Genomic DNA, 12,458 nt, shown 5'->3' with positions numbered 1-12,458 from the left:
CCAGAGGTCAGCACAGAATTCAAATTAAAAGTGATTTCTAAACCATATTTACAGAAGAATTATTTATCTCATATATTACCTCAGGGACTTTATAAAGAGCTCATTTGAGGCTCTGGATATTAGCGTCTGGAGAGTAAGTCAGCTGACTCGCTTAGAGTGATCAACGTTCCTTTATCCCCAGGCCCCAAGAAAAGAACTTAGCTGTGGTGGCCCCCTCTCCTCTCTGAGAAATGTTTCAATGATCTTGTTCTGTTGCTAGGGTGATGTCTGAGTACAGGGTGTGTTCAGAGCCCACATGGACACGGAGTTGGGGAAGCCAATTTCTTGGAATTCTCATAATAATTAGACTAGAGAGTGAGGAACACTGTTGGTGCTTGGGTGGTGACAGGCCCTTCAAGGCCTGTTCTAAGTGGACGACTAGTCATTTGTGAGCTCACATCAGTAACCACCTACGCCCTGTTCTTCCGGAAGGAGGTGAAGCAGAGAGATGTGCTAGCCCTTAGCTAATCAATGCACTCCGGAGGCAGAGGCAGGCTGGTCTACAGAGCGATTTACAGGACAGCCAGGGCTAAGCAGGGAAACCCTGCCTCAAAACTACATACATACGTACAGACAGACAGACATGAGTGAATGAATGAGTGAGTGAATAAAGAAAGGAAGGAAGGAGGTGAAACTGGCGTTAGGTCCCAGAGGAGGTAGGCTCATGATTCCTGTCTTTAATATTGAAGACATGTCACCATTTTGGAATAGGATTTAGAAGAGACAAGTTCTAAAAGATTCAGGTGAGTATATTCCCAACAGACACCCAGCAGAATGTGATAGTGGGGCCTTTCAGGGGATGCTTGTTTAGGGTGGCTAGTATTTACTGATTTGGAGTAATAAAAGAATTGCCTTCCTGTATGGTAAAACAATTTCTGGTCGTTATAAATTAAAAATAAATTAACAGTTGTCTCAAAAATATCAACTTAGAAACTAGCCAGGTGTGATGGACCATGCCTTTAATCCCAGAACTCAGGAGGCAGAGGCAGGTGGGTCTCTGAGTTCAAGGCCAGCCTGGTCTACAGAGTGAGTTCCTGGACAGCCAGGGCTACACAGGGAAACCCTGTCTCAACAGAAACAGAAGAGGAGGAGGAAGAAAAAGAAGAAACAAACTGCTATTTATAGAACGACTATAAATGTGACTGTCAGATGTATTCTAGCCAAATGAGGGAGATAAAGTGTACTTTACCCGTCATTATTACCGGTCATTTCCCGGAATGTGTGCTTTCGGTTTGAAGGTTGGTTGGGATTTAAAATTGTATCACAGAAGGCCCTCAGAAATTCACGTTAGCAACATCAAGTGTTGTCACTCTGTTGGAATATGTTCCTGGGAGTAGGGTGGTATCCTAAATTACTACGTGCTATAAATGCCCACAAATGAGACCTAGGCAGCCTTTGAAATGTCTGAAGCCCACTGCAGTGCCAGCTGTTGTGATGCTCTCCATTCATTCCAACGCCCTTGCCTGCCTAGAGCGGTGTGGCACTGCCTGGGGCAGCAAGGATCAGACTGAAGTAGAGACATGCCCAGTGCTAGTCTAGGAAAGATGACGGTGCCACGCTTTCCCTCAGTCATGGTGCAGTTCTGGTTCAACCACGCAATCCTCACCTAAAACAAAACGAAACAAACAGCAACACCCCACCCCTCCCCCAGATACCATTTTAATATCATTATCATGCCAGTACCACTAAAAACTATGTTCAGTTGCTTTCCTGTGATTATTTCCCAGAATTCTATATTTAGAAACCATGCTATTAAAATTAACATCAATACTAATTTATAAAAATCTGGTATTTCTCTTATTTTCAGTTAAAAAAAGAAGGGTCGGACGTATATGAAGAAAATCTCCACTACCCACTTCTACTTATTTTAACCAAAACGGGATAGAAGAAAACATCAGATGCGCAGAGAACGATTTCCACACAGCGAGAAGTTAGCCACGGCTCCCCTGGGACTAAGGGCTCCGCCCACTTCCGAACATTCCTCATCTTGGGACTCCGCCCATTCCTCCAGCCCTCGGCAGCTCTCCCACCGTTCCTTTTTAAGGCAGCTTGTTGCTCTTCTGTACCAAACCTTTGTGTGCTTTTATGTGTCAGCAGCCTGTCTAAGATCAAAATTTGACTTGTGGAGCAATCTAAATAGTTTTCTCTCTAAAGCAGAATTTCTTTTGATGATTTCCACCTGCCCCTCCCCCTTCCTTTTTTTTAATTGCCTTTGTCCTGTTTGGTAATAGTAGTCTTTATCTGTAAACACAGAAAACATTACCCTTCTTTTCTGGATAAATGAATAAATCTCTTTTCTGACGTCTCAATTAATTGTTTCAATCTCTCCCCTCTTACTCTGTCTCTCTGTCTCTCTCTGTCTCCCTGTCTAATTATTTTTTCTTTTTAAACAGGATGTTTTTTCCCCTATAGATGTATAAGAAATGACTACATCAGCCCAAAGCCTCATAAACTGACCGTTTGTCCTCTGGACACAATAGCGTGGCCAGCCCTCTGCTCCTCCTCTCCAATTATGTGTGATTAGTCTCAGTGTGCTGTGTCAAGGAGGGGGAGCGAGCTGACTGCTTATTATCTGTTTAGGTACAAGAAGAGCACATTTAGGCTCTGACTATGAATGAAAAGTGAGCCTCTCTCAGGGCTTAAATCTAACTGCCGCTGTTCTCCAGGCTCCCTCAAAATAGGTCTCGTCTAGAGAAATGTTAAATAAATGTTGGATAAACTACATTGCAACCAGGGGACAGAAAGAGGAGAGGAAGAAAGAAGAAAAAGAAAGAAAGACAAAAGCTCAATTATGCAATTTCCTTATTTAAAATAAGTATATATTGTTAGTTTCTGAGATTTGAGTGTATGGTAAACATTTAATAGGTGCTACTCTGGATGGAGCTTTTCTGCAGGGACCCCAGCCCATCCTGCCCACTGCCTACACGAACTGCTCTAATGCCTTTTGTGGAAATTCAGATGTGTATCTGCAAGGAATCCACCGTGCCCACTTTGGCAGGAATGCTATTAGGTGGGTTAGCTGTGTATCCCCATATCTTTAGCAGAAGAAAAAGTGTATATTGAATGTGGTACAATTAAAGTGATGGGTGGGCAGGGGCAGCCGGGAGGCTCATCTTTTTGCGTGTTAGGCAAACTTAGCTGCCATAAAAATATTGACTCTCTAACGTCTGCCCACGTCCATCATCAAACAAAAAATTTTACCTTCGATTTGCATATCCCTGGAGTCACCACGTTTTCTGCTCCATCAGAGCACCTAGACAGATCTCAAAGGCACAGGTCAAGTCGCAGTTAGATCACACATTTCTGTCTCACAGAAACTTGAATTGCAATGCCAAGAGATGGGCTAGCATCACAATAACAGCCATTTAGTCCTCTTTGGATAAAACAGCAGTCTATTCTCAGGGCTAGATAAAGACCAGGGCCATGCAAACCAGCCATTTAGATGAGTAGTTCAGCTGGTGGCAGCCCTCCTTTGCGACTGCATGGCTTACACACTGACTTCGTGTTTTCTTGTTTAAAAAAAAAAATTAGAATGTGGGATGTTTCAAAAGGCAACACAAGTCATTCCGCTCTAACCGACGGGAATTCAACGAGAATCATTTCTTAGGTAAAAACCTGCAGCTAAATCTGGCAAACCAAGGAAACCTGCCTCTGGAGGGGCACCTAAGATACTCTGCAGGACCATGAGAATATTTCCTTTCTTTTCAGCCAGAAAAATACTCGAACTGGCAGAAGTTCAATTTGCATTCTCGGGCTGCAGATGCAACGCTTGCTTCTTCGGGGGAAGTTTTTTTTTTCTTTCTCTTTTTTCTTTTAAAAGCAACCCAGCAGTGTGTTTTTCTAGAAGTATCTGAGAGCCGTGTATCAGAATTGAGCTATTCGCACTAAGAGACATCAGTAAAGAATAGATTGCTCGTGCAGTGATTGTGACCTCAGGACTCCCCGATCACATGGTCAGGGATTCCTAGGTAGAATTTGTGGAGTCCTTACTGGAGGCATCTCGGCGCTAGGCTCTCTCAAACTGTGTAACAAAGTTTAAACACTCGGGGAATGGCTTTTAATTAATTTTCACAGTTTTTAATGGAATGCAGATATTGATAAGAAAAAGAGGCCACTCTAGAAAGTTAATCCATGTCTGTTTCTCCATGAACTGTATGATTATTTCTAGGCATTAGTATTATTAGGTTATGCCGTTGGAATTGAAGGGGTCCATTCACGACTGTCTACGTAAGTATGCATGTGCTTGTTTCCAAGGGTAGCCTCATACCTGGGAAATCATAAGAATTGGGATATCCTGGGCCACGAGATGGCACAGCAGAAGCAGATGCTTACAGCCAGGCCTGACTACCTGAGTCCGATCCCCAGACCCACATGGTGGAAGGGGAAAAAAACCCATTCCCAAAAGTTGTCCTCTCTCCTCCCGGTGCTCACTCTGACAACACACACACACACTACAAGATAGGTTTTAAAAGTGTAAACAATGTTAAAAATGAATATTTTTATAAATTTTTATCTTCTGATAAAGCTGTTGGTTTTCTTTTATAGAAATGGGTCGGGTGTGAGAATGCATCTAATATTGTTCACGGGCAGTTGTAAAGCAGTGATATGAACAGCCACGTCCAAGTTGGTTATGAGAAATATATTTTATTTTATAGCAAGACATATGCTGTGAATTGGGATAAAAGTGTTCAGAAAGACTACCTGAGAGGTAGGCGCTATTTTGTATAAATTGTGTATTTTGGCGGCTTTTCGAGTGAGCAGGAAAATGTAACTTCCATTAGGGAAGGGTAATTTAGGCTCTCACTATTCAGCAGAAAACTTGTCGGCGTAAAAGCCTTTCTGGCTGGTTCCTCGTGTGTTCAGAGAAGAGCTGCCGCCCCTTGCTGATTTCCCCTTTGGCTTTAGTATAGGCAGAATTTACCACTGCGTACCTGTTGAATTTAGTTTGGGGGATCCAGCAGTTAACTGAGTGAAAGGAAGGATTAGTGGCCCTCTGGAGCCCTGCTCCAACAGCCAGGTGTCTGTCCTAACTGGTTAAGTGCCTCTGACAGTTGAAGAACCTGGTTAATGCAATGGTAGTAGTCGGATTTTTGTTTTATTGGTTTGTTTTCTTCTCCCCACTGCCAAAGTAGGGCACACCTTTTTCTAAGGGATGGGTGTTGTTGTTTTTGTTTTGAGAGGAGAGAACCGGCTCCTTCCTCCAGCTCAGCTTCTGTAGACTTTGGCTTTGTGCTTAGTCAGCGTTTGATCTGGTTCCAATCAATGCCAGACAACTGGGAAGCATTGTGTGGCCAACCCTTTCGGTGGACCTTGGGGGAGGGGTCGGATGCCCACACGGTCAAGAGAGTCCCACTGAACACAGGCATACACACCAGTGTCACTGGGACCAGTGTCACTGGGACAATTAGGCTGCTGGACCCCAGATTCTGGCTCTGTCTTGTTGGTCCTCCATGGATCAAACTCCCCTGTCTTCAGAATACAGAAGCATTGTAAGTGTTCTGAGTATGTCTCACAGAGGAAAGGGAGTTGGAAAAGCACACTGACTTTAGCCAGAGCAAATACGTTTTCCCGAATGGACTATTTTTCATTTATAAAGGAGCCCAGCCCACTGTTGTCTGACACACCACCAGGCCTGAAATACCACTTTGACTTCTCAGATTCCATTTTATCCAGATTGCCCGCTGCCCAGGCTGTGGCTGAAGGTTTTCTGTGTATCCTGCCCGGGAGGCCTGGGCATGTGGCATCTGTTTGTCTGTTTGCTTATTTATTTTGTCTCCCTGACTTTTCAATTAATACATTTTTTAATAGATAAAACAGATCATACTGTGACTTTTAAAATGTCAACAAGCTTGTAAACAGAAATGTAATAAAATGGCTAATAGGCGATTCAATAGTTAATGGAGGGCTGAAGTGTGAGCAAATACAGTAGCTCTGTATTGGAAACTGTGCAAGCGAAGATGGCTTTAGTATTGCAAACTGAGGAAGAAAATTGTTTTTAATTAGCACCTTCATAAGAACTGCTGATTAATACTGTTTTGTTTGGTGAAAAGCTTTCAGCCGAGTAATTTGTGCAACCATTACAACAGTTTTGTTAGAGCGGGACTCCTGTTGTTAAACACAAACAGCAGATGATAATGCTGGAAGATGAGTTTGTCATGTAACAATTTACCTTATTGAAAAAGCTTTATATAAAACCCAATACAGTAGGTACCGGCAGAAATCACAGATTTTAAATCCTTCCAAAATTGCAGTGTGCCATGCTTAAAGTTCTTTTTTTCCCCCCCAGAGACTAGAAGCAGATTTTATATCATTTATAAAATTATATACACAATTTAAAGGTAGCTTGGACAGGCCACTTTCTCAACAGCAGTTTACATGGGAGCAGTAAAGTGGCCATGTATTCAAACACACTCTAACTATACAAAGCAGGGCGGCAAATGGAAGCCTAATTAAATAATGTCACTAAGATGTAAATTCGCGTTGGGCTTGGAAGCAGGGAAATAAATTTGAACTGGTGGTTTTGCTTGGGGTAGGTTCATCATGCGTGGGGTTGTAAAAAGCCAAGTTTAATTAGTCCCCCTGCCCACCCCCACCCCCTTCATTTTTTCTTCTTCTAGCACTGCTTAAGTGGTCAGAATAAACAGTACCCAATCAGTAGACCTGACCAGGGAAGAACACCGATTTCAGTGAACTACAAGAGAACGTTGTTCACTAGTCAGCTCACACATGGGAAACTAGATAGATAGATAAATAAATAAATAAATAAATAAATAAATAAAATGGTGAAACACATTTGCATTAAAATATTACACGACCCAAGGCTGGCAAGAACTGCAAATTATTGGAGTGGAGTAATAGAGCATGAGGGTTTTTTTTTTTTTTTTTTTTGGTTTTTTTTTTTAAGACAGGCCTTCGGGGTAATAACCAGGGTTGAGGCTCACGACAGTGCCAAATAAGCCTTAGACAGCATAATAGTCTGCAAAGAAAGCCACGGAGCACTAATGTGAAGGAAGAGCTGTCCACCACATGCAGCAAAAATCACCAAAGGTCATTTTATGGTAGCAATTGTGACATAAAATTGGTGGTCATGCTACAAGTCTAATACTCTGCACAGCTTTATAAATGATGGGCCCCTAGCGACGGCTGTCATTAAGTGCTTTCATCATAATAAACTTTAAACTGTTGGCTTTATGAATCGCCAGCGAGCTTCAGCTGTTCGTCGGATGGAGCTTGCAGTGCCTTAAGTGTGACAAGACCTATTAGGAATTGCAACCATGTTTCAAGCGTACTTGGCTTCCTCACTCCTGGGGTGATTGCTGCCTATTAAACGGCGGCTGGGAAGATTTTCCTCCAGCAATCTCTGATCAAGAGCTTTTTTGGGCTTTGACCTGCATTTCCTTCAAGACTTTTTCTGAGGAGTTTTATAAGAGCAAAACTCCAGAGGATTTATAGCCACTTCTGATTAATACCTTTCCCGTTTTTCTAGCAACTCTCCCACTGCTGCATAGAGAAAAGCTTTCATTGTTCCTGAGGCGTTTATTTGTGACCTTTTCTCTGCTTCCTGATTCCCTCTAACGTGTTCTCTCTGTGAAATCCTCGGGGTGGAACCTAGACAGTTGGTGAAGTTGTTACAGCTGGAGAGACAGAGAAGGAAAGAGGAAGGCTTTTATATTTTTAAAGGATTACATGCAGAGCGGCCTGGCCCCGCCCATTTAAATGCCCGTTGTGACGTCACCCGCAGCCCCTGGTACCAACATCTTTAATGAGCCTTCCGTGTAAACTGAGCGGACACATAAAGATTTCATGATTCAAATTACACTTTCATTAACCTTTAGCACGGGAAGTCTTTTAGTTTCCACACAGTGGCTTACCGGTTGTCCTGCTACTATGAATAATAAATGTTTGGAGACCCCCTCCTTTAAAACCTAGGTATTTAATGTACGAAGGCTAAATGCCTAACACAGGCTCACTTAGCAAGAACTTGAGATCTCCTTGCCTGGCTCCAGCCTGGAGGCCCCGCCACCCTTCGTTTCTTTCTGCTCGCTCGGATGTTCTAACGATGGCAAAGGCTTTCGCTGGATTCCCTGTCTTAATGTGCTCATTTGTCTTCCGTTTTAGCTAAGAAATGCCCTAATGAGAGTGAAGGGAATGTCTCAGGTGTGCCCACTGCACAATTAAATTACCAAACCTCAGAGGGATTGGATTAAAAGTCATCTGGGGACCGTGAGCCCAAAAGGACAGAGGCTCGAGCCTCCTTGGTAGCCTGGGCCCCAAACTGGTCTTCCCAGATGAACTTGGCGGGGTTATACTCCCCCAAGTCCCTCTTGGGAGCAGGTTTCCACCGCTGTCACGGCGGAGCCATTAGTGATTGTCGAGTCCAAAGCAGACGGGCGGAGGAGCGGTGGTTTTCGGGGTACAAAGGCATGCTCGGGGCACCCCGCGAGCGAGCGGCCGAGGGTGGACCCGAGCCCTGGCCGCGCAGGTGCAGGAGGCGACAGGCGGGCCGCAGAAGGCCGGGAACAAAGGCGCCTCGGGGGCCTGCGCAGAGGTCACCTGCTGCCTCCGGGGCAGATTAAGGAGGCCTGGAGAGGGCATTGGGAGGAAATGGTGCCTTGCTTCTTTGGAAAATCAATTCGTCCCACCCTTAATGGGGCATTCGGCTCCCCCTCTTCGGGAGTGACTGGGCAGGTGTGCTTCCGGGTCTCAGGATGGGGATCCCGATGGAGGGAGTGCTGCCTTGTCCTGCCTGCGCACCCTAAGAACCTCTTTCTGCTCCCCGCACAGTCCCACTTCCCTTTTCTCTCTGCTCCAGGCTCTCCCGCCTCTCTCTGCTCAGGCCTCTTACTTAATGAGGCTGGAAGTGGAACTTTCCCTCACTCCCTTACTTGGCGATTTCTTTTTTTTTTTCCCCCAGTGACCTGGATGCACTTTGCCCCCGCTCCCTGCCTGCCAATCTCTTCTGGATTGGGCCCCTTTCCATTCTTGAAGCTCCCCCTCCTCGCCAGCCCCGGGAGGCCCAGCCTCCCCCAACCAGATCCCCTGCCACACAGCTGCCCCCCACCCCCACCCCCACGGAGCAAGGAAGAGGCCTCCTCCGAGTGAATGGCTGGCAAGGAGGTTTTTAATTTGTCTGGAGCCACAAGGAAAAGGCCTCTGGGCAGCGTCCCCCCAAGCCCTCAGCAGGCTTGGCAACGCCTCCTGTGTAGGCTCAGAGCCCCTCTGCCTTCCCGGTGGGCGCTGTCACCTCGCGATCCTAGGTCAGGTTTACCGTGACAACTGGGTTGAGAGAGTTAAAGAAATGTGGGAGCGCTGTGTGCAAAGTCACCTCTGCCTTCCAGAACAAGGACTCTGCTTCGTTAAAGTCTCTGTTTTGTTGTTCCAAATCGACCAATATGAGAAATTTAGAAGCTTGACCTGATGTCTCTGTCAGACAGGGTTAGAAAAGGCTGTTCAGGCCACTGCCGCCTTGATTTGCAGCCGGCCTGCTCTTGGTGGCGCTCTCCTTGAGCTTAGGGGAATGTCACCAGGCGGTTCCCGCTGAGGACCATAGAAGACAGTGCGTTTAAAAGCTTTGCCCCTGGCTTTTCTCTTCTTTCTCTCATCCCTTCCCCTTGTCTTATTCTCCCATTAAATCTCTCCATGTGGAAAAAAAAAAAAAAAAAAAAAAAAAAAAAAAAAAAAAAAAAAAAAAAAAAGCTTTGCCCCTGACCTGTGGCTCCACCTCCAGGTGCATTAGCTTCCACTTCCTTCCCAGGCTTTAGTTTTAGGAGCAAAGGCCGCAGCCCTGACCCAGCCTGTTTTGAGTGCTCTCCTCTCTGTCTCCCCAGCAGCAGACCCAGAAGCAGCTTGGGCTTCCTGGCTGCCCCCCCCCCCCCCTTGCAGGTCTTGCTTCTCTCCAGGGTCCTGCTGTCCAGCCAGTTTGTCCTTCAGACCAGTACTGGGAGGGACTGAGTGACAGGTTTTAGAGTCTCTAACTTGCAACCTCCTGGACCTCATCTCACTGGCAGGCGCTGGCTGCTCTGAGCCTCTTAGCACACCCCACAGCTGAGGTATACCAAAGAATGGTGGTAGTATTCTCCACAGGATACAGGCCAATGGCACTGAAGAGATCTGTCCAGCCCTGAACTTGTGGTAGATTGACTGGGAAATGGCAACCATGATGTCCGGCTCATCCCAACGAGAGCATGATGTTCATTTCTTTCTTTTTTTTTTTTTGGTTCTTTTTTTCGGAGCTGGGGACCGAACCCAGGGCCTTGTGCTTCCTAGGTAAGCGCTCTACCACTGAGCTAAATCCCCAGCCCCATGATGTTCATTTCTTAGGCCCTTGATTCTGAATCTTGCTTGCTTGAGCCAACCCGGCATTAGTGAACATTAGAACAATAGAAGACTTGCAAACCACTTGTACATGGGTGTTTGCCCTCCCCGTAGGCTTCTGGAACCTAGCTACTGTTTGGGGCGTCTACCAGAGAAGACTGTGGATTTAAGCCAATAGAGAGTACTAGCCAGGCAGAGACTGCACTGGGTGCCCCAAGCATTTCTCAGGGTGAGATTTAAGCACAAAAACCATGTCCTCTGTTGACATACTTCCTGAGGAGGAACTATGGAACCCGGAAGGAAAGGCTAGTACATTTAGAGATGTCACCAGAACTGTGATGGACCAGGCCTTGGTTTTCACTTTGGCAGGTGGTGCTGTCTCTGTGTTGCATTTTACAGCCTGAATGGCTCTTCTGTCATGGAGTCAGTTGTTTTAAGGTCTGAAGGCCCTACCACGTGAGAAAGCTCGGACTGTCTTGTCACTCTTTGGAGATTTGTGACCCAAGCAAAGATGTCCATGGGCAAAAAGGCCCTGGGAGACCTCGCTGCTGACTGTGGTGTATCAGAGAGAGTGAAGAGAGCACCGAAAACAGCTGGGATCCGTCAAAATTGCCTACTCACCACACCTAAGCTTAAAGGGCTGGCACACAGCAATCAATAACTGATTCAATTAGTTATTCTAGTCTCTCTGAGAGACGTTCGTGCACCTTTAATTGTAGATTAAGATACCAAAACTTTCGTTATGTTCAGCCTAAATGGGTTGAATTCCATTCAGGAAACACAAAAGAAGGGGTTAGGTACCACAGTTCTCCCTCTTCTTTAGAAACCAGCCTGGTAAGGAAGCAAATTGATCTCAAGCTGATGGAAGAAAAGACTCAAGAGAAGATGGGTGGAAGATACAAGAGGGAGCAGCATCAGAAGAGCTCTGTCCTAGACCCGTAGCAAACTGGTCGTTCCAGGCAATGGAGCATCTCCCTTCCCTTTTGGAACACAAGGGAGATGGACTAAATGTTTTCAAGTCTTGTTTTATGCTAACTTCTGAAGTACTTAAGATAAAAACCTTCTACTGTTAATGCCAGAGATTTGGGCCTCCTCTGGGAATCAGTCTCTGGACCAGAAAGCCGATTTCAGGAATTACCTTGCCCCCAAGAGAATAAATAGCTAATTAGTCCTGCTCAGAGGACTTTGTGGGATGGCTTCTTACAGTGTCAACTTCCTCTTCCCCAAGCTGAAGTCTGGGGAATGGCCTCAGGTTCTACTGTGGAGGAAACATGAGGAGAACTGGGAGGACGATACTTGAACCTCTCCATCTTTATCTGCTTAGCCCCACCGTGTGCTGGGCACTGTGACACGTGCCCAAGAGCTAAAGGTGAATGTTATGTATGGGGGCCGTATAAGAAAGGCAAGATGGCTCTCTACAAGTAACTTGAAACAGTAAACAACTCTGGCGGTGCATTAAAAAGTGATTATGTATTGTAATAAAGCCTCTGAGGAACAGATAAGATCTAACTGGTAGGGCTGACTAGAGAGGAACCTGACCTCAAGCTAGATGGTCAGTGAAAACCTCCTTGATGGGGGCTTGCCTTTGTGAGAAGGGGCCAGTCACATAGGCAATAATGGTAGGGAACCAGAGGTTGGCTCTCAGGGAGGGTGAGAAGGGCGATGGGACTTGGCCTCCTAAGGATGCGACTAGGCAAGGAGATTGAGCCCAGCGCTGGAGACCAGTGCCCTACCACTCACCTATGCCTCCATCCCCAGATGTCCACTTGTGGAAGGTCGCTCTGCACGCCGATGAGGAAGGAGCAAGTTAGCAGAACTGGGGACTCCAGGAAATATAGGAACCCCAGTGAAAGCAAATGGCGGTCATCAGGATGAGGGGAGCACATTCGCTCCAACTGTGCATTTAGCCAGGAGTTAATAGAATTCCACAGGCTTCCTCATCAAGTTTAGGTGAAAGTACGGTGGGTCAACTTGAGTTCCCTGCTGTGGGAATTCAAGTCCTTTGGCCTCTTTGCGCCCCACCCTCAAGGCCTGATCTGCCTTTTCCAACCATGATTGCAAGGCTCTGTCTGTGAGGAGGGGAGGGGAAGACATGTTGGGAGGGA

At 46.0% G+C, this 12,458-nt stretch overlaps 1 protein-coding gene across 2 annotated transcripts in view; it reads left to right on the top strand.

The window, feature by feature from the left end:
* The window catches only part of Camkmt (calmodulin-lysine N-methyltransferase), a 383,042-nt gene extending 380,694 nt beyond the window's left edge, over window positions 1-2,348 (top strand). For both annotated transcript variants that reach the window (XM_087552977.1, NM_001134463.1), the window contains 1 exon segment: window positions 1,847-2,348. In XM_087552977.1, the coding sequence (XP_087409103.1) occupies window positions 1,847-1,924 (78 nt within the window). In that variant the 3' untranslated portion in view covers window positions 1,925-2,348.
* Window positions 2,349-12,458: the final 10,110 nt, after the last annotated feature.

The sequence above is a fragment of the Rattus norvegicus genome, chromosome 6 (genome assembly GCF_021556685.1).
Source record: "Rattus norvegicus strain SHRSP/BbbUtx chromosome 6, alternate assembly SHRSP_T2T, whole genome shotgun sequence".
Lineage (NCBI taxonomy): Eukaryota > Metazoa > Chordata > Mammalia > Rodentia > Muridae > Rattus > Rattus norvegicus.
The sequence above is the reverse complement of the archived record's forward strand: the minus strand, read 5'-3'. Positions and strand labels throughout refer to the sequence as shown.